Source organism: Lonchura striata, chromosome 6 (genome assembly GCF_050655825.1).
Source record: "Lonchura striata isolate lonStrDom1 chromosome 6, ASM5065582v1, whole genome shotgun sequence".
In the NCBI taxonomy this organism is placed as follows: Eukaryota; Metazoa; Chordata; class Aves; order Passeriformes; family Estrildidae; genus Lonchura; species Lonchura striata.
Window position 1 is genome coordinate 33620193 of NC_140708.1, and position 22936 is coordinate 33643128.

The 22936-nt window shown below is 36.0% G+C and overlaps 1 protein-coding gene across 4 annotated transcripts in view; it reads left to right on the forward strand.

Moving 5' to 3' along the window:
- Window positions 1-22936, forward strand: part of ATRNL1 (attractin like 1) — a 430566-nt gene that overhangs the window by 71526 nt on the left and 336104 nt on the right. For all 4 annotated transcript variants that reach the window (XM_021537269.4, XM_021537270.4, XM_021537271.4 and 1 more), the window contains exons 9-14: window positions 1147-1330; window positions 5259-5413; window positions 13107-13191; window positions 14778-14986; window positions 17160-17278; window positions 22485-22617. In XM_021537269.4, the coding sequence (XP_021392944.1) occupies window positions 1147-1330; window positions 5259-5413; window positions 13107-13191; window positions 14778-14986; window positions 17160-17278; window positions 22485-22617 (885 nt within the window). The remainder of the gene's footprint in view (window positions 1-1146; window positions 1331-5258; window positions 5414-13106; window positions 13192-14777; window positions 14987-17159; window positions 17279-22484; window positions 22618-22936) is intronic.

Here is a 22936-nt window from a genome sequence, read left to right on the forward strand (position 1 = left end):
AGGAAGAAAGGTGTATGGTGGTGTGTGCTGGCCTTGGATAAGTGACTTTATCATGGTAGCCAGCTGAGGTTAAGAACTGGGAGATGGCTCCGCTTTGGATGTCCTTGCCCAGACTGTTCTGACAATCTCCACGAGGCTGGGAGTGAATTCCTTGTTTCATGTCTGTAGCACTGACCTCCAGTCACCACAAGCTCTTTGTTATTGGCTGCCTTGTGCAGGAAATACCTCTTGGCTTGCTTTTTTTTCCCCCCCCGATCATCTGGGGAGATGGAGGTGGGAAAAAAGATATTTTGGGCCTATGGGCAGCAAGAACTTAACAGGTGTCTTTTTTTTTTTTTTTTTTTTTTTTTTTTTTTTTTTTTTGCTATGGTAAACTATTTTCCTGTTGTATTCTCTTCTTCAGTCATAACAGCTATTGTGGCTGGTTTTATTTGATGTCACTTTGCAGTTATTAATCATGTGATGTAAAACATGGATTTAAATGCCAATTGAATGAGCTGCTATGAAATTATTCTTTTGTGAGTCTTCTGCAACTGAATGGGTATATTTGCAGTTAAACAGCTAAGAAAGAGTGGTTGGAAATGGATTTTAGCTCAGTAATTTTATGGTTACTTCCAAAGCATCTGCCCATATCCATGCACACTTGGGGCTGCCTTATGTTACGTGCTTCTCATGACTCACTGCAGTTCAGTGCCTGCCAGGCTCCTCAGACTCCCCGTGACTGAGCACAGGTGTTCCTAATGAATCTGAAGGAGCTGGAGCACTGAATTCTCATCAGCCATCTCTGGTGAGAATTAATCATAACTCCTAATTTTATATTTTCAAAAAGCTTTGGGCTTTTTTTTTTTGTTTGTTTGTGGAAGTGCTGGAGTCACGTGGGAGAGGATAAGATACTGCCTGGCAGCAGTAGCAATGATGTATTTTTGACTTGATTAAGAATAGCAGGTAATAGTCTGACATTATCTAATTATCTAATTGCAGATATTTTGATACATTAGTATACAACTACTACTTAAAGTAAATCTCAGTAGTTATTGCTGTATTTAGAATTATATTGGAAATTATTTTATATCCTTAAAACTCCTAGTACTGTGATTTAGCAGTGTAAGCCTTTAAATAATGGGTTTTTTTAAATGTCTCTTCAAGGGTCTAACTCTTGGCTTGTACCAGAAACAAAAGGAGCAATTGTTCAAGGTGGATATGGCCATACCAGTGTCTACGATGAACTGACAAAATCTATTTATGTCCATGGTGGATACAAAGCATTGCCTGGCAATAAATACGGATTGGTGGATGATCTTTACAGATATGAAGTTAATACTCGGACATGGTAAGTTGGATTTATAATGTAGGAAACCAAGTTATAGGTTACTGAAGAAAACAGAAGCGTAGAGTAAGGTTCTAGGAAAGTCATGGAGGTAACTCTATATCCTTTGCACATTTCAGAAAACATATTTTCTGCAACAAAATGGAAGAATTGTGGTGAGGGGCTAGACTTGAGTAAATGGATTAGTGGAGCTATTCATTGAGAGGATGGCAGGGAGGAAGCTTTGTGCATGTTCTACAAATTAGGAAGTTCTCCTTTCCAGGCACAACCACAGAAATAGCACATGTGAACTGTTTCCTCATGGTGTGAATATACTGCTGGTGTATGTTACTGTGGCTGTTATTTAAGGAAGTAGAAAATCCTAAGAAATGTGGAAGGTTGTTTTTCACAAAGCTATCAGAAATAAAAGAGAAGACCTCTGGTATTATACAGGAATCCTTAGTTATGAATGCTTTTGGTGTTTTTATTTCTATCTATTTCTATAATCTATTAGTGTTTCTATTTCTATATTCTAGTTCCTTGTTTCTCAAGTTTATTGTAATTTATGAAGACTACATGTATTTTATGTTCCGAAAGTGGCCCTGAATGTTTTTTCTTACCTTAGAGATAATTTGAGATCAAGAACTATTTCTTTGAACATTTTATTCTTGTGATTTAATATTTTTTTAGCGTACTAATGGCTTCATTTTAAGCACACAAAATTTGCTCTCAGATGTTGGAAACATGGGTTTGGTTTCACTGAGGTTCTTAATACCATTAACTCATGGCATTTGGAAACCTTAATACAAGATTTTTTTGTTTGTTTTAATGTATTTATGAGTTTCTGGAATTTTAATGCTTTCTTATTCTATTTTTGGAACAAAGTGATATTTTTTCCTTTGATGGTCTGTTTGACAATAAAATAATAATAATTGCTGGAATATTTTTATGCATTATTCATATAAAAACCAATAAAGAATACTTCATTTGACTCTGTACTAATGTAGCATTCTCTGCAGCTTGTAGAGAACTCAAGTCTTTGTTTTGTGAGATTTACACTGGGCGTGAATTTTACTGTGGGACTGAAAATGGGTTCAGAGGATGGAGTAATGACATGTAGTAATAAAATCTTTGTTTACTGTATCTGTGACACCTCTTAATTAGCATTCAAAGCATTTGGTGAGGTAAGAGACTGAATGTCCACAGGTGTGGTATGAGGAAGAGTTGGAATTTTGAGGCTCTCTCATGCCCATGCTGGTCCTCACTGTTTGTCTCTGGCACTCATTCCATTTCTGTGGCTGTTCTGGCAGAGGTTCACAGGCTTCGGTAAGTTGAGGTATACAAATCTGATCACATGTTCAACTCAGTTGCACGTAGGTTTTCATTTCTTAATATCAATTAAACAAGCTTTATGTTTCTTGGAATGTGAGAGGGCGATATTTTAATTCCTAGTGTGAGCTAATACACAATGGGGTATTTGAGTGCTGGCAATACCTGCATTGCTTTGCATTACTGCCCTGCTGCTGCAGCTGGGATGCAGCTTGGAGCTGGGCTTGGGTAATGGCCTGAAGCAGTGGAAGCACCTGCTGGCTTCTGGGTGTTTCTGTTACCACTCCAGAGTGGTGCTGCTGCCTGCAGCACTTGGCACTGGCGTAGTTAACAGGACTAATGTTTGCAGATACACGAATATGTGCATAAATAATGGATTCGGGGGAAACCTGCTGAGACTCTCACAGAATTTGCATGGGGTTGATACGTGTTGGAGAGTTCTCTAGATTGCCCTCATTAGTGATGCTAATGAATAGTGAAAATCATGGCCAAATTAACAAACTTACAGTTCTGCTGAATCTTGAGGAAAAGTTGCTGCTACTCTGAGGGATGAAACTCATCACACAATATGCAATGATTACAGGAAAAAAAGAACCCACACTGTGGTAAGGACTAGGAGTGGGGCAGCACAGTTGAGTCACAAGTAAAAAAGTGAGAATTCAAGAAAAGAAACCTGTAGAGATTTTTTTTTTTGTATCTACTGTGTAGAGGAGAATCCTTAGTTATCCCCAGAACAGTGTATGTCTCTTCAGGCCTTTAGTGATCAACACAACTATTTGTAGACAGCTGCGAGGCAGATCATCAAGGCAGAGCCTAGTGTATAGCAATTAGTGTAAATTAGGCAATAGGGGCTGTAGAAAACTGGAGAAGCAAAAGACAGTAAGGTCCCTGTAGTCTGAATGGACAAAGATAACATTTTCCTAGGATATTATCATTATTTCAAGTCATAGCAGCAGAATTCCTCCATTGTCAGTTGAAAATAACTGAAAAATAATGTCTTGTTCTACTTCCACGTAATTCTGATTTTCTGTGTTGCTAACTGATGAGTTGAACCCAAATACCACATTTATCTGAGGGTACCATAAGTATACTGTACCAAGCCAATTTGTGGTTAGAAAAACATACTTAAGTTGTGCTCTGTTTTCAAAGTATGTTAATCAGAAATCCACAGGAGAAAAGCAAGTTACTTAATAGGAGTGAAAAAAAAGGGGTCAAAAGCAGAAGCATGTGCATAGGTATGTAAGTGGATTGAAGGAATTGTCACATTTTTAAGCAATTAAATACTAATTTATTTTCATTTAGTCTTTGATATTTCTTTTGATGTTACTTTCCAGGGCTGGGGGGAATTTGTTTCAATAATAATATGAGAATTCAGGTTTGTTGCTTTCCTTTGAACTCACTTAAGCATGCAATCTTTTATCACTTAAAATATCTCAAGTTTGTTGGTTGATTTATGTTATTATGTAACAAAAATGAGATGTACTTTAAACCTTTTGCCTCAAACATGATGATGATGCAAAAATACTGAACAAATATGAGAGTGGTTCAAGAGAGACAGTATTATTCAATCATAAGGAAAGATTGTTGAGTCGGTTTCATACAGGAAATGAATGAGTAACACCTTAATTGTAGATTGGAGCAGTGTGTAGTAACATAAATGAAAATGAAAGTCTAAGCTTGTAAACTTAGATTACTGCAACAATGAAGGGTTTTTAGGAGAAAGTGAAGGGTATTTTGTAGTGGTGATCTAATCAGCTCTTCACAAACATGTCTACAGCTGGTCTGCTTAACTAATTCATCTGGCAAAACCCACAGATGGTTACTCTCTTCCTTGGTAAGATTTATTTGCTGGGATTGAATCAAGTTTGTATTCTGTTCTTTCTACTGGCCCCACATCTGCCCCTTTCAAACTGTGGCATTGATAGCTCGTGGCTACTGCTGGGGCTGTGCCATTGCTGTGGCACAAAGCAGACCACACACACAGAGGCTAAAGTGAATAAAGACAGAGATCAAAGCCTCAGTTGCCTGGACAGTTTTATTTTTTAGCACTGAAGTTCGCTATGTTTGAGTTTACCAGTCTGAATAAGTTTATGAAGCGGTGCAAGTGTTTTAAATGTACCTAGAATGCCTTCTACCGTTTCTTTTTTGGGTCCGAGTGTTCAATTAGAAAAATATTTTCATTTTGCAGTTTTAAGGATGATATAAAGAATTTGAAAGAATTTTTTATTGCATTTTTTGAGCAAAACCTAACATGGCTAAGGATATATAAGAATAGGAATTAGTGCTATGAATGAGTTTTCATTCAGTCTTGAGTAAAATTTACCATATCAGTAATCATTTCTGAAGAATGTAAACATATTAAAAATATTTTCAGGTATATTATTTGGCAAACTGTTTTATTTTAACTAGAAGTGTGATATTTTACATAAACATATTTTTTTTTGTACCATGAGAAAATGGATAAGCCTAGAAACAATCTGATTAAATGTCATTGTATTTACTGAGTAATAGCTATAGTTTACTATTTTTTTTTTTGTTTTCTGTTGCTTTCATGTATAAGTTTTCTTGATGCCCATATGCAGTTTTTCATGTGTTACTATGTATTTGTTCTTATGTTTTGTAGGACTATTTTGAAAGAGAGTGGCTTTGCAAGATATCTTCATTCAGCTGTCTTAATCAATGGAGCTATGCTCATTTTTGGTGGAAACACTCATAATGATACTTCCCTGAGCAATGGTGCAAAGTGTTTTTCTGCTGACTTTCTTTCATATGATATAGGTATGTATTGTACTGTTTTTTTCTCATTATAGTTTTAAATACCATAATTTTGCTTTCTCTAGTCCAGCTAATGTGATTCTTTATAGTTTGGATCCCAAACACCTTCAAGTTATTTATAAATTTTACAGATTTTTGTTCCATTTTGTCTAAAGATTGTGATTTGTGGAGCAAAGCATTGCAGCGTCCATGCCATTTTCAAGGCCCTGGATATTTTTGTAGTATTTTGGCAACACACTTTTAAGGAAAACAAACTGTAAAAAGGCTCTACATAGCAAGTGGTATTAGGGCTGAGTGAAGCATGAGGACCCTTTAGGAGATGATAAAAGGTTGTGGGTATAAGGATATATAATTTCAAAAGAGTGTGGCTGAGAGCAAAAAAGATTGGTGTTTGTAAATATATGATAAGAATACAGTTGGGAGGAAAACTGTGATAAGACAAGACTAGGTGGGTGTCAGCTTTCATTCTTGTGAGTGGTTCCAACCCTTTGAGCTGTGCACTTATGGAAAAGCCTCCCTACAGGATTGTGGAGGCTATAAATAGAAGAGAATTCAATGAGTCCATAATCTTTTTCCTATCTTGTGCTACTGCTGTTCTTAGCATAAATAATTTTCCCCTTCTCTGATGTTCATGTTTTTATTTTATGTATAGGCTTTAAATATAAACATATAACTTATATTCAGGCTTTAAATATAATCATGCAGCACACACTGGGGCCAAAAAGCAGTCTCTAGTCCTCTGGAGCCAAAAAAAGGGAAATGTGTTAGAGCAGCCTGAGAAATGAACTCATGCATGCTCCTGGAGAGAATAGCCTGTGGATATTGCCTGGAACTACTTTTGGCAAGCGTTTATCAGCTGCCTACAGTGGTAGAAGAGGCTGAGACATGATCCTTCTTTCAGGACTAGTTAATGGCTCTTTATGGCATTCACTGTAGATATCAATGCAATGTCTTTGCTTTAATACAAAAATAATGACCAATTTCAGTACATGGAACATGTATGGGTTATTTCCTGCCAGTTTAAATGGGTGTGCAAATACTACCTTAGCAAACTAGATGAATTTTTTTACTGTAACCCTCTCTTGCACATTCCCTAACTTTTGATAGGCATATGATGGTGTGAGCTATTGATTTTGTTCTCATTTCAGTTTACATGTGGATTTAATTTTTAATGAAACAGACCTCCTTTCTAATTTTGAAGCATAGTATTATTTATTGGTCTACATTTATTTGTAAATGTGCACTTACAGATCAATAGTATGAGTCATAAGATCTGAATTAATGTAACTTTGTGACTTTCACACCCCGGTAGTTTTTTATCATCTTTCATGAAAATGCTTTATACTAGTTTTTTCCTAAGTAGAACGATGTTTTGGTTTGTCTAGTTGGTTATATTTAATTTGGTATTTGTATTTTCTTGCAAGTCACATTCTCCATGTATTACGAAACTGATGAAGTACAAAAGAAGTGGATGTAGTAATCACTCTTTGGATGTAGTAATTAATCTTAAAAAATGGACTATATGAAGATTGATTTGATTCAGACTTATTCTTCCGTAATAATCATTTTACCAACTTAGAAACAAATCTTGCAGCACACATTTGATAAAAACATATTTTTCAGAAAACTTGTAATACTTTATGAAGAATTAAATAGTTATGCAATAGGTATATTTCAGAATCTTATTTACTTTGTATCATGAGTTTTTGAACAATACTTGGACGAAAAAAATATACGATGCTATCAGCATCACATTTCCTAGATACCTTGCAAGTGATGGAGTGTTAGCCTTGTCTTGTAAAAAATGGGTGCTGTCTAGAAACCAGCTGAATCCTGGAGATAGAGCCTATGCTATTTATGTTCAAGTTGGGCTAGAGAGTACTTTTGATTATCTCTCTTATTATATGTGACACAGCCCTTTGGATAGATTGCTTTGGCTTTTTATTACCCATGAAAACTCTGCTTTTCATATTAATGTAGAATAACTGTTCATGTGGCTTCATCATAGTCAAGCTTAGCTTTCTGAAAGGTTGGTTTCTAATGCATTTGGTAATCCACACTCCTCCTCTAGTCCAGGCACAGAGATAAGTATTTCCAGAGAGAAATTCATTTTACCAAGCTTAGGACAGAGTTACCTTTCCCCCCTCTGCTTTTCTGAGTCAGTCTTTGCTCTGTCAGTTCTGAGTTTAGTCTATAACAAGTTTTAGACATTTAAATGTGCCATGAGTCAAGAGCAGTTCAGTAATTTCAAATACCTACTCCATATTTGTAAAGATGAAGACACAGAGATGGGGAGACACTGAAAAAGCTGCTATGGTACTGTAATTTTCATAGTTTAATATTGCTTGATGTATTTACTTATACAGCAGTAAATACATGATAAGAAGACTGCTGCATTGAAAAAAAAAGAACTTTAGAAATCTGGCCTTGGTATACTTCTGTTCTACTTTGATTTCTTTACTACCAGATTTTCCCTGGGTTTCTCTGGAAGCCCCTTAAAGATCCACAGAGGGTTATTCTTGTAGAGGTCAGGTATTTTCTAACTGTGCTGTTATTGCTTCATTAATCTGAAAAAGGAAGCTTGGCAATGGGGACAGTCTTGAATGCTCAGGTTGACCTGCAGTTTTCTCTGTGATGTTGGTTATGGCTTTTCTTTACAAGGGTCTCCATATGCTTAAAACTTATATTTCTGTTCCAATCAGATCTTAGAAAAGCTATTTAGATTATATTTTAAGAGTATTCACATGCAAAATCTGCAGATAAAAATAGATTATTAGATGCACAGAATCAGAGTTTAAAACATATTCTAACTAGTGAAACCAGTATTAAAATACATTTAAATAAAAGCTTTTTTTAAAGACTAAGGATATTTATTTTAGTTTCTGGCCCGAATGGTGCAGTTAGTAAATATATCTCTGCATGCCTAAGTTCCTTAAGTTTGAGTTTATGAAGTATTCAGCCTCAGCCCTTTTGCTCCACATTTGACAGTTGCTGAGGTGTCTGGATGCCCTTGATACGTACAGAGAATTATTGACAGGGCATCTCTGTAAAAGCCAAAACCTGAAATCCTGGGAACATGGCAGCTGTTTCTGTGCTTTCTCTTAGTGGTGGAGTTCTGCATTGTTTGGATCTGTGGGAGAAGTGCAATAACCCCTATGTTTACACTAATAATATACTCCACAATATTTCTTTTGTTACTAATCTGGATTTCAGTTTATTATTATGGATTAAATAGTATGCAAATTCAATTGCTTATGAAAGACAATACTGCATGTGAAATATTAAGTTTCTTCTAGGGTATTCAAACAAAGCTTAGAAACATTCTCCTGTTTTGAAAAAAACTTCTAAATTATTTCATGAGATTGACTTTAGTTCCACTTGTAATCAAACATATTGCTCGTATTTTGTAATAAAAATGAATTGTATATTTGTAATTTGTTTGCTTGTAGAGTAAATGGTTTCATCTCTAGTCTTTGCCTTTAACAAAATGAAGTAGTTTAAATATCTATGAATTTTTTTTCCAATATGAACATATCTATTTTTGCAGTTCTCCCTGTTTCTGGAGTTACAAATGGATATCAGTGTGCCATCACAAAGAAAATGTAAATCAGTGCCTGTGAAAGATTAAGTTTTATGTGTTCCTAAGCACTTAAGTTATAAATGCAGTTTTGGTGCAGTCTGTAAGAGCAATTACCTCCATATTGCTGTGCTATTAGAAGAGCAAAGCCATAATAATATAATGCACTAATTGCTCCCTTTAATAGCAAAGCATGAGGTTGTTATTTCTTTATACTGCTTGGGGAGTCACTGTTATGTGTTTAGACTCTGCTGTAGATGTTAGTTCTAGAGTTTAAATTCGATTCATGCTGTTATGAACATACTCGCCATTGTGTTTTCCTGAGAGTAAGGAGATTTTTATTATCTGATTAAAGAAAAATATTTATGAAGTGTGGAAAGACTCAGAAAATAAGTTTTCTGCTAGTACATAACTTTCATGATGTTTTAGCTGTTTATGTTCAGTGTTTAGTTGTCCAGAGTCATAAATGAGAACCAGACAGAGGTATAATGACGTCCATATGTTGTGAACCAGCATTACTACTTTTACAAAAGAAAAATGAACTTAGTAATTATTAAAAATTTGTAAAGAGAAAATAGAAGCGTAAGCTGGCATTGGATTCTGTGTAGCACATAAGGCTGCACTGCATTGTTGCAGACTGTGATTGAGCAGAATAAATACATTGGCATTTCAAGTCTATTTAAATAGTTTGAAGTTTAGAAATTATTTGATAAATCTAAGCATAAAGTAGTGGCTTCACATGCCTTCTCTTAAAATAAAACTCTGAATGCAGTAAGAGGTTATCACTAAATGTGCCAAAATAAAAATGTGATCCTGGAGGTGAAGTATGGAACATTGGTTGCCTCTTTTTTAAAGACTGTCCTAACAACGTTTGCTTCTTATTTTTAACAATTCTATTTTTTTTCTATTTTTTTTTCTCTGTTCAGTCACATTTTGGTAAGCCTAATTAGTTAATTTTTTTAAATTAGATTCTGTGTTCAAGTATTTTAGTGATGCTACAACGTTGATTAGAAATTATTTGGCTGTTTTCTTTTTGGGGTTTGTTTTTAAAATTTTTTCTATAATATCATACTGGGAAGCCTTCCAGTAGTGTATGAATACTGTTGCAGCATTGACAACTCTCTGTAAATGTCCAGGTCATCCTTTCTGATATCAGTAATGCAGTGTGGCCAGTAGGTTGGAGATGAGATGTGCTGAGGCTTGACCTGCTGGAGTGAGGGCTCTGGAGAGAAATACCCTGTGCAAAGTTCAAGTGAGAATTTTCTCAGCCAGCATCAGCTGGATTGCTTCAAATCCAGAGTATTTCTGTGGTGTTTCATCACAGAAATGTGTGTCACTGGCGATTCTCTGTCAGAGCCACTTCTGTATCATCTGGTAACCATTTAATCTACACCAGAGAGGAGGATAAAACTTTTTCTTTTAATGTTATAATGTGGTACAGCTTATTCTTAAAGCAGAAGCCTTTGTAATAGAAAGAAAATAGCCCCTTTATTTATCTTTCTACTTTTCAGTGGCTAAAAATTCTGCTAATAAGTTTAAAATTAATAGTATTGTTTCTTCATCTGCTTAGTAACTGGTTCTATTAAAAGCAGATTGTGCTTCCATATGCTATGTGCTGTACCTGGTTACAGATAGAACAGATACAACTGTCTTTCACTTTCTATCAGTAAAATGCCTTGAGGGCATAACATTTTATGGAGGAAAATACTTTATTCTTTGCTGCACAGAGTTTACCATCATTATTAGACCTAATACAAACAACACACAGAATGCTGTAATATTGATAAATCATGTTATATATAATATTACATCTACCATTGGTAATTTTTTTTCCCTTGGAATGGTACAGTGAAGTCTGGAAATTTGAGTGCTTAGAGTTGTTCAAAAGGAGTTTGAAGATAATGGGCAGGGATGAATTCTATTTGATTCTTTACTGAAAAACACCAGGAATCAGCTGGCAAACTATCTGTATTTTGTATTAATCAATTGTACAGAGAAACATCAGGAATTGAAAGCTGAGCAAAAGTATTTTTCTTGCACAGTGCTCTGTTCAGTGTTCAGTAGTCATTGAGAAATCTAGGAGGAGATAAGAGGGGAAGCTATTTGTAATAAGCTTCCCTCCCTTTTTTTTTTCCTTTTGCTCTATTGAAAAGATCTGCCAGTTTGAAAAATACCATCAGTAAGAAAGGAATTATTATATATCCAGCCCTCAGGGGTTCCTCATCTGAAAATCAGCTTTTATTATGGTTTTATGGTCTTCTCTTGGTGTTAAATCCCATTTTTTTCTGAAATAAATTTCTAAGTACAAGAAAGATTATATATTTACATTCATAATGTATATGTTTGTAAATATAAGAAAATTAATGTCAGCACTTCGCAAGATCAGGTGAAAATTTAGTGTGAGTTTTAAAATCAGATGGAAATTTAGTGTGGGTTTCCTAAATTGTTTCCTTTACCATCAAAGGCACACAAGTTCATACATGCTGTGTCTGTTAATGTGCAGTGACTTAAGAGCAAGAGCTTGATTTTAAAGTGTAACAAGATTTTGCTGGTCAATTGTTAAAATGCTTGTTTTTGGTTGAAACTGTTTCAGGAACATCTCTCTGGGATTGTACATACTTTCACCACTTTATTTAAATGGAGAAAATAAGAAAGAGCAATTGTGAAAGATGAACTGTATTAAAAATTCCATAATGTTATGGTAGTATAATGTTAACAATGATAGTGATAGAAGGTAGGAGTTGAGAAAGAAGTAAGAATTTTGGGTGTATTGCTCCTATAAGACTATGCATGAAGCTTGCTATACTTTCTTCACACTGCTAATTCCATTGAGTCCACCACCTATGTCAAAATTATTGCTGTTTGAGCCATCTGCTTTACTCTGGTAATAATTTGCTTTTAGTTTTTGTTTCCAATTTATAAAGAGGTGTAATGAATGTATTTATCACAGCCATGGTTCTCACACTGGATCTCTTTATGGGCTCAGGCTGTGATTTGGTGAAACACAAGTTGATTTAGTGGTGTTGCACCATAGCTGTGCCATGCTATCCCCTCCTGTGTGCCGAGTCCCTCCTCGTGTGACCTTGCACTGAGGTGTTCCAGTGTGCTTTGCTAACAGGATGCTGACTGCACAAGGTGCTGCTGTCAATAATTTTGTAATTTTGTGCTGTGGATAATTTTCTGCATTAGAAGTGCCAGAAGAGCAGCCCTGGCAGAGATGAACTGTTCTGACAGTAGGAGCGAGACCAGCTTGGAAGACAGTTTGTTCCTCCTGGATTTATCCATTTCTGGTTTTTTAAACTGAAGAGTGAGGTGTTATGACCTGACTACTGAGAGATGCCTCTACCCAAATTGAAGTGCAAAAACCCTGTACTTTCCTTGAAGTTTCAGTCTGTAGGGGCTCCCTATTTCTATTACTGTGGGATTTGAATATATGAAGTCACTAAAGTTTAAGTAGGAAATAATGAAGAAAGGAGTAATTGTTCTGAAGAACTAAAACTCTCATCAGGAAAGAAAAATTAAACCACACTGAAACCACATTTGTGTACAGCAGTTTAAAAAAAGAAAAGTGCTTGAATAATTAATTTGATGTGGAGATCCTGATTCAGCATTCCTCTCAAGTATGTGGAAAGTAATTAGTAGCATACTTAAATCAAGATACCAAAAGTAAGACAATAATGAGATGGGTTGCACATCTGGAGGAGTGATAGTTTATCTTTAAACACTTAAGAAAAGAACTAAGTTCACTGCCATAGATATTCCATGAAATACTTATAAATTGTAACCCTTTAGCTAATTTGAGAGTGTGTAAACATGAAGGCAATATTACTGATCCCTTGATAAAAAACAATGGCCAGGGTTTGTTCTGTGGGTGTTGAAACTGGCTGTGAAGGCAGACGACTGTACATGTAATAAAGTGACTCTTCATTGAATGTTCTGTGGTCTTGATAAATGTTAGGATAGATCAGTGTTGCTGACAGGTTCTTGAAGCATCTACTCACAAATGCATCTTAAAGCAGTTGAGTTGATTTATCCTTGAGTGGTTAAAATATACTTCACATGTATTTTGCTGAAAACTTTTCAAATTATTTGATATATGCTTGGTGTTTTGTCTTTCAGCTTGTGATGAATGGAAGATTTTACCAAAACCTAATCTGCATCGAGATGTCAACAGATTTGGTCACTCTGCTGTTGTCAGTAATGGGTAAATGAAGTGTCTCTTAAATTTTCATTGCCATTTTTCTGAAGGAAATACCTGTAGCAGAAATCACACTTAAGTGAATATGGTTCAATAACAGAAGTGATGTAACTTATTAAAAGGGAAAATAATGCTCATCAGGTATTCAGTACAGTTAACCCCCAGTCTGCTGGGGATCAGTGACATTTTAGGTGAACATTTCTCAGTATTGAGGGCTACACTGAATTTCATATTTGGTACCAACTATAACCCTCACTTAGGTGTGATGGGAGAAGTATTTTTCTCTTTGCAGTATGCTATAATTCTTCATTCTTCTGCAATCATAAAATAACCATGTAACTAAAATTTGCTGGGAAAAAGGAGAGATTTTGATGATACTGATACAGTTATCATCTTTACCACCTGAAGAAGGAAAAGCCTGCCAGCAACTAGATGATATTAAGTTGGAAAAGTTGTAGAAAACAATAGTCAGGTTTAAAGAAAGGTATGTTGTTAACTTGTCTCAGTTTTGCTGGTTGCCAGCTGGCCTAGTATCTGAAGTAGCAGTACTGTAGATCATTGTACCTCTTCTACATTATTCATCACTCTAATAAAGTCAGTTCTGAAGTATTTGTGGGCAACTTATGGATCCTCTATATAAGGATCCTGTATAGGTCAGAAATAAGGTAATGAGTAATGCTACAAATAAGAGTGTGACTGCTTTTCACAAAAATAGCACTAAATTGTAAGTATGTACACAGAGCACTTGACATTAATCAATGAACAGATTTACTTATTAAGACAAAATTGTTTCAAAGTAATGAATTCAGCATCTGATAGTTTTTCATTATGATTTGTGTGTTTTATGCCATCTAAGCCATGTCTGATACTTTGAGAACTGTCACTTTCTATGAAATACATTAAAAATGTTTTTTTTTTTTTGTTTAAAAAAAAAAAAAAAGTGGTATTTTTCACAGGGTTTTTGGTACCAAAACAGTGCAATACAAGACACTCTCCAGATTTCTGCTATTAGTAACTCTGTGATTAATTCTGTTTTAGGGGTATATCATACAACAGATATAGAGGTTTTCTATTACTATCTTTTACCTGAAAGTTAGTTCCTAGTTTTAATGAGAAGGGTGAGGATTCGGGTTTAGTCTTTTGCTTCCTGTGTCAGCAGCTACTGCACCAGAAATGTTACCAAAAAGAAATATCCATCTTACCGATTGCTGCTGCCTGTCTTGAAAAGAATGTTCTTATTTTCAGCAAGCCAGTATTTCATGCTCTCATGTTCATGTTCTCAATATTTAATTGCAAAAATGAGTGCATTCTTCCAAAGCTCTTCATTTTTTTTTCCAGACATTGGATATGCCACTCCCTAATCCATAAAGAACAAGGAGCTTTCAGCAATTTTTTTGTTACTCTCAACTTCCATGGGGAAATAAATTGAAAAAGTAATCAATAAAGGAACCACTGGTAGAGTCTTTATTAGAGAAAGAATAAGATTTTATTTAAATTATAATATGTGGATTTTTAATAGTGCATCAAGACAGATAAGAAATGAAGAAAGTGGGACTACAGTAAGAGTAAATTTTCTTGTTTTTTCCCAATAGGTCCATGTATATATTTGGGGGTTTTTCAAGTGTTCTATTGAATGACGTCCTTGTATACAAGCCTCCCAACTGTGAAGCATTCAGAGATGAAGAGCTGTGCAAAAATGCTCGTCCAGGAATAAGGTGTCTATGGAACAAGAAACATTGTGAATCTTGGGAATCTGGACATGCTAATAATATCCTTAGAGCAAAATGTCCCAAGAAAACAGGTAAGTGATTTCTAGTCAGGTTTGTAATGCAATGGAGGAGATGGGGGGTGGACAGTCCCCAAAGAAGCAACCATGTGGAAGTGGTGACTGGAATGTTAAAATAATGTTCCCCCGTGAGAATACCCAGTGCAAGAGATGTATTTTTTAAAAAAATCATTCAGTTGTGGAATCCTTCTGTATTTTACATGCAAAGAAGTAGATGCAAAAGAGCACAAGTTTAAGGTGCATAGCAGAACAGTGAGAGCACAAATGGGCACTGCAAATGATACCTGATGTTATGAGCATATGGCACTCCCATACCTGTATGTGCCAGTAAGAGAGAAAAGCATCACTTCTTCAAGCAGATTACCTATGAAACAGAAGCATTTGTACAGAAGAATATAGTACAGGAACAGCTGGAAAAAAACCCGAGGCAAACAAGCCCTTTGCAGTGTGTCAGATGGGTTCAGGTTTGTCATATGAATTTCTCTGTGGCATTGTGATGGCTGTATTGTTTGAAACAGCAATTTGCTGTTATGAATAACTGTTCCAACCTATTCCGAAGTATTTTGGCTTGTCACAAATAAATTGCTTGTGAAAGTGTTGTGTTTATATGTCACATGAACAGAATATTTATCCCTGCTACATGCGCCTACTATTTTTCCTGTGCATCTTTCCTTTCAGCACAGTGTAAAATTGCTTCCCAAACTTTGGATGTGTGCTGTATGTACAAACTGCCATACAATTAAACTGCCTGTCTGTGTTTAATGTTTGTTGAAAAGTTACTAGCACTGTTATTAATCAATACTTCAAGACATTTTATTTTTCTGATAGCTTTTACTTGTTTCTAGACTGGCTATAAAGTCTCAAACTCAGGAAAAAAAAAGGTGCGTCATATAAGAAAAACATTATCCAGGTACAGTTTTCTGGAAAATGGCTTTTGTGCAGTTTCAGAACTTTTAGAGATCTACATTCTAGAAAGTTTCATCTATATTGAAAAAGAAAAAACCTTGTGTCATTATATTCAGAAGTAATACAGACAAAAGTGGATTTTATAAAAAGCTGATCATAGCAACAGGTGTTTATAAAAGCCAAAGAAAATAAAGCACAGACAGGCTGAAAGAAAATATAAAAGTTAGATCAGTTTCTCAAGTACAGGTGTTGCAGTGGAAATAAAGTACAACTCAACTTGGAAGAGATATGGTCTGTGTAATTCCAGTTCTGAAGAAGTTGTGTGAACAGCACTGTTTCAATGCTGTCAAATTCTTCCAGTATCAGGTGGTAATTTTTTGCCAAAAGCCAGTTTTTCATGTATTCTTTTACATTACTTGGCTCAGTTGTTACCTGGTTGAGAGTATCATCTGAGAAACTGCTGATGGTCAATATTAAAGGATAAGCAGAAATTTTAGTGGTTTTAAAAAAATCAATTCTTGGATGACAAAACTTCCCTGGCAAGAGAATCTTTTAAGATTGCATGCACCTGAAGCTAAAGAAGTCAAACCAAACAGGAATTGAACACAGTAATCAGCATAGGAGATTATACAAATTCTCCTATTTTGCATCATGGTGATTTTTAAAACCTTGCCTCCTTTAAATGGAAGTAATAATTTATATCCTAAATGATTTTACATAACCTAAATTTTAGTCCAAGTCCCATTATTAAGAATATAACATTAACTCTTTTTCAAATACTTCTTGTAGCTAAAGGATGGAGCTTTAACTTACCAGTCATTGTTGGGTTTATAGACTAATTTACAAAGATTTAAAATGTCCATGTGTAGCTTATTTACTATTTTTGTCTCATCTTCCTGCATAGCCATCTAATATTTTTATAGAATCCTATGTTTGAAGAAGATCTTTTTCCATGTTAAAAGTGTGAAGGAAAAATACTTGAAAAAAATTTTTCATACACTTAATTTTTGCATTGTGGTAAGAGAGCTTGCATGCTGCAAATCAGTGACTATTCCGTTATTTGATATGAGACTTACGAACCTTCAAATGAAATTGTTACTGAAGGAATTTTTCAAGGACTAAATCCTATTAACTGAAAAGAATTAATTTCCTACAGTAACTTAAACCCTTATGAATGGCTAGAGTTCAAATGAAGGCTGTGACAGGAAAAGCTCTGCGGAAGTGTCAGGAAGGTGGCGTTATTCTCCTTGTGTGGGACGTTTCTGTTTGGTTTGTGTGGCAGCTGCTGCGGACGACAGATGTTACCGCTACGCGGATTGCGCCAGCTGCACCGCCAACACCAACGGCTGCCAGTGGTGCGACGACAAGAAGTGCATTTCTGCAAACAGTAACTGCAGCATGGTGAGTCCTCGCAAATCTCAGCGTCTTTGCAGTGCTTCTCTTTTTCTAGGGCTAGTGGATTAGTAGTTGCTTGTTTTCGATACAAACTCGTTTTTCAGGCTTTTGAGCTAGTAGTGTTGCAAAAGGCAGAGTTGGACTACAGCAAAAAAAAAAAATCTATTTTGGGGTCAAACAAGTATTCTTCAGTGTTATGTTGCCTACTATATATTTCTAAAGACAAATGCTATTATCCCTTAAGTCACAGAGTTATTATTAACTTGGATTTGTGCATATGTGGTGTGCAGTAGACAGGCAGAAACCATGGAATCCCATCAAGGGTGCTGTTTGGTTTTTCCCCTTTAAACAGGACCAGGCCAGTCTCATTAGTCATGGTCTTCTGATCATTGATCATTAGAAATGGTTTTCTTTGTCATGGAGTTGCTTGTCATCTCATTAAAGGAATAGGAGCTTCTGTAACCATGAGGTCCACTGGCTTGTGATAATTTGGTTCTGATCTTTTTAACTACAAGCCATCAGATCATACAGATTCATGCAAGTTTATAGTTTTCCCCTTTTAATATTGCCTAGTGCCATGTTTTATACTTTGTAATAACAAAGTATAAAAAATGGCACTAGGCAATATTAAAAAGCTGTTCACCAGCTGCTGCATCTCTTGCTTGTTCATTTGATTTTTGTCAAGCTTATAATAGTGTTTTAGCATTATAAATTTTACTTCCTTACAGTTTTCAGCTATCCACAGCAACTTAGTTGTACTTGAGTTCAAAATCCTTTCTTGACACACTTTCATTAGTAAAAGTATCTTGGTCTCTGGCTTGAACCTGATGCAAATCAATCTTGTTCTCCAGACAAATTAAGGTGTGAGTTGGATTGATTGTGACTCAAATCTTGCCCGTTCAGAGTGAGCACAGCCAGCTCTAATCACTGGCATTTGTAGCTAGTCACTACTAATAAAAGCAATGCAGACACAAATTCGTCAGTAGTCATGTTATAAGTCTGTCAGAGGGATTTCACATTCCAGGCACTAATGCTTAGTTTCCTTTGTGATCTTCAAGGGCCCTTCTTTTCCTGACACATTGTTCTCCATTAGGTGCTAATTTTCAAACCGTGGTTTTCAGCTCTTGAACAAGGAATAGTTGCTAAGGAGCAGACCATCTTCATTCCTAATAAATGATCTCTAATAAATGTGGAGCACTAGGTATTTTAGCACAACCTTCTTGGTTCAGTGTCCTTCTTTGACAATCTTTCATGGCTGAGATTGTCAGCTTAATTACCAGACAATGCTCCAGTCTGCTCTGTATAATTTCCTGTCTTTTATTTAGGGTTTGAAGTGGATAGTAAAGGCTGTTAGTGTAGTCACTGAAGAATTGGGTAGCAAAAATTCATCAAAATTATTTCTGGAAAGAGTTGCTGTCATAAATGGAAGGTGGCTGTTGTAAAACTAGTCTATTGGCTGTGAGATGATGGAGGCAGAATTTTGCAGCTTCAATAAAAGCCACCAAAATAGCATCAACAGAATGGCACCATGTGGAAAACCAGAATGAATCAGGCTGATTATCCATTTTCATAGACTGCTACTTCTGGACTAGGCCCACAAATGAAAATGTTGTGACAGCACTGTGATGGTAATATGGGATAACAAGCTGTAGACTTAGGAACATCACAAGGAGCCTTTGCAGCTGTACAAAGGCCTTGATTTATGACTTAGATCATAGAATTCCAGATGAGAATGACAATAATGTTTTATAATCTGCTGCTGTTGCCTCAAGGAAACTGGCGAGTTTACTAAAGATATGCTGTCAACCAGTTTGGCATTGGCCTCATAGTCACAGATATCTGCAAAGACTGGCTACTCTGCTGAATGGAAGGCCTCTAAAATATGAACATTTCTGTGAAATACTCTAGCTGGACAGATGGACTTCATGAGTAGTGCTAATCCATTGATGATGCACATTGACCTGCCTTGGTCACCCTCTGATGTGAGCCAGCACATTAACAGAATACTGTATTCCCCTCTTGTGCAGACTCATGCATCATCAAAGTATAGATCATGTATATCACACTCATATCTGATGTAATTTCAAACAGAGGTTTGCAATGCCTGGTTGATCTGGATCTGTTTAATATGTTTATGAAACTGTATTCACCCTCTGCACATAAAATGCTTTATCTTGCATCCTATGAAAATGTTACTCCCTTGCTGCTGATCACATTGTGCAGAAAATTGACTATATTTTATAAGGGAAACAAGTCTTTACCAAAAAAAGACAAAAAAAGAAAAGGCTTTCTGGGAGAGGTTAATTTCATTTTAGATTGCTGCACCTTTACAAGATGTCATTTTTCATGAAGTAGTACCACAGAAGAGTAAGCTCCTCCATGAAAGCAAAATCTTTGCCTGAGACCAGCCACGCTCTTGCTGCCAGGAGCAGTCTCTGAATTTCTCCTGTTGGTCCCACATGTGCAAATACAATAATGTCCTAGCTGATGACAGTTACCTAAGTACAGCCCAGACTGGTGTGCGATTTAAGAGTTCTTTATCTGAGTGTGGCAACATAAAATAAACATTTTCAAATCCATGAAGGGAATGATAAAGAGCATTTTGCCAAGGAAATAGGATACTAGAGGAGGCTTCAAAGAGACCTACAGTCTTACATTATTAAATAATTTTACACAGTGCCTTAAAGACAAGAATCCCTGTTTTTTTGTAATGTTTGCATCGCTTCCAGAAAGCTCCTTCTTTCACAGTGGAAGTCCTTGGATGATAAGACCCATAATAGTAATCATGGCAATCTGCCTACACTTGAGGAATTCAAAGAATAGTCAAGAGGAAATATATAAAGTAGTAGAAGGAATATGAATAGAATAAAATTTATCTTGGAGGAAACAAACAAAATTTATGAGTAAGAAGGACACAATAGCAAGTTTTGGTAGTAGCTTCAGGGAAATAATAGTGAATCTATAAATTAATAATTTACATTTACACTAGGCAAACTTGACAAGGTTATACTGTTAACCTGAAAAAATCCAGGAGGAGGAGAGAGGTACATAATTTAATAGTGATTTCTGAAAGATAAACTACTGTAGTATTTTCATTCTCCAGTAAATAGTCAGAAAATCACTGCAGTTCATAAGTCTGTCTATATACTACCATATCAGGATCAGTACTTTAAAAAATCTAAGTAAATCAGACATGAGGGAGGCTTTATAAATAACATGATTTACTCATGCTTTGGTGTGTAAACATTATAAATATCCTACAGCAATATAGGAGTTCTGTAACAGATGGACTGTCATCTTTCTGAATTTCATTGGGTTTGGTAGTTTAAGTTATAACCTTAATATTGTGTTAATATGAATTACCTATTGGATTCACATCTACATTGAACTAATGAGATTTTCAGGCAAGCAGTGTTTAAATTGGATTTAAGGGAAATAAATGCTGGGAATAAGGGAATACAGCAAAGAATATTATTATAAAACAGTCACTAGTACTTTGAATTTTATTTTAAACATTAAATAACCAGCACACAACAAGCTTCATGATTAGAAAGTAATAGAGCAAATATCTCAGCTTAGGTGGACAATTGTAATCTGTATGTAATACCACTGAAGAGTATATAATTTAAAAAAGAAATCTGAATGCTTAAGGGTATGTCAAAATGAAATGTTAAAAGTGAGTATTAGTTGAACTATTGTAAATGAGCAGATGGTGGTTACTTGTGCTCTAAAATTCACTTTAAAGCATCTCTCAGGAGGTTTGGTGAGTATGTTTCATGACTGAGTGAAACTAAATGTGACTTTGTACCAAAGATTTTTTTTTTTGTGCTTTACTGTTGTGTGCATTTTTGGCCTAGATAGTAATGTCTGTTACTTGCTGGCATTGCCTTTGGCTCTGTTTCGTGTTGTGGTGCAGATGCCTGCACCTAGACCTGCTTCTCTGGTTCTTTTTGCTTCACAGTAGCCTTTCCTATAGAACAGAAAGAAGTCAGGACCTCTGAAAACAAACTTACTGGTAGGCATCTAATCCATTAAAGGCAAAAAGTAAAAAGAAAATAAAATGCCTCAACAGCAGTGTTGTTCAGCTGGAATGAAGCTGGTTCTGTGTGAGATTGAGAATTCACTTTCACAAATGCATTATTTCAGGACATCAAAAAAACAGAAATAAAAGGAGATAGGGCAGGGGGAGAAAAGCTATCACTGCCATATTCCAGTACCAACCACTGTGTAACTTATGGTCATGCAGTACCTTTATATGTTGCTTAATAATACTCCTGGAGACTAGTAGAAAGGAAAGTAACCAACATTTTCAATAAATCATGCATTTGCTATCCAAGTGCAATCCCTTATTGCTGCCATGTATTATTTTAATCTTTTGTTGTTTAAGAGAGACAAGACTTGTTAGGGTTTGACAAGAGAGACTCCCAGAGGTCCCTTCTAATCTCAGCTGTTCTGTGAGTATAAAGCTGTCTTGCATTAGGACTTACTTTTAATTATTACCTTGAAATTAAGTTGGTAGAGAGAGCCTTATAGGTGAGCAGATGAATTGGCTGAGGATTTAGGGCAGTTCATTAAATAAGGTATCAATACAACATCTTAATTAAAAGTACTATGTAGGGGGAAGAAAGATTTGTGTTCAAAATGTCTAACTTGGAAGACCTCAGTTTTCAGGAAAAAAACCAAGCACCAACCAAACCCAATAAAAGCCTCCAGGTAATAATTCCTTCAGTGTTTACTCCTTTTCTTGTATACTAAGGTACCAAAGGAATAAATTTATCCCCGGTTTTATGTCATGTGTGGAGCATTCTTGCACCTTCAGTCAGTTATATGTAGTTATTTTGCACCTTATGCCAATTTTTAAGTTTTGTGTGACTATTTTTTTGCTTTAACCTGCATAAGATGAAATAATTTAGTGAAGGTATAACCCTGAACTATCTAAGATAATACTTAATTTAATTTTTTAAGCTTTTCCTGCTCTCTGTACAGGGAATTGGCCTCTTCAATTTGACACACATAGTTGTGTAGAACAAGTGGGGTGATTTGTGCTCCAGTGTTGCATTCTGCATCTGGTAAAGGATTCTAGATAAGGAGCTTAAATTCAGCCTACTTTTAGGTGGCCATGACTTTCTGGGGAGGATGTATTTTCATTTTGACTTCTGTTCTTTTAATAGATGTCTGCTTGAGATGCTGCTTTGTCTGTTTGTTTTTACAGTCAGTTAAAAACTACACGAAATGCCACGTGAGGAATGAGCAGATCTGCAATAAACTGACGAGCTGCAAGAGCTGCTCCCTGCACCTGAACTGCCAGTGGGACCAGCGGCAGCAGGAGTGCCAGGCACTGCCCGGTAAGGGGACACTGCTGCTTTCAAAACACAGAAAATGTCCCCTGGCCCTGCCAGAGAATGAGAGTCTGCTTGCTCATGAGCAGACATGGGTTTGTTTTATTCGTGCTCTCTCCTCTTGGCTAGCTGGGCCTGTCCAGGTGAACTCAGGTGTGATTGCAGCCCTGACTGGGCTGTCAGTGCTACCTTTGATCGAGGTAGGGCAGGTAATGGCATTAATGAAGGTGTAATGATGCCTGGTGGGTACAGGCCAGAGATGAGCTCTGAGTGCAGAGCTGAACGGCCATTCCGGGGCTTTTACCCATCCATGGACACTGACATT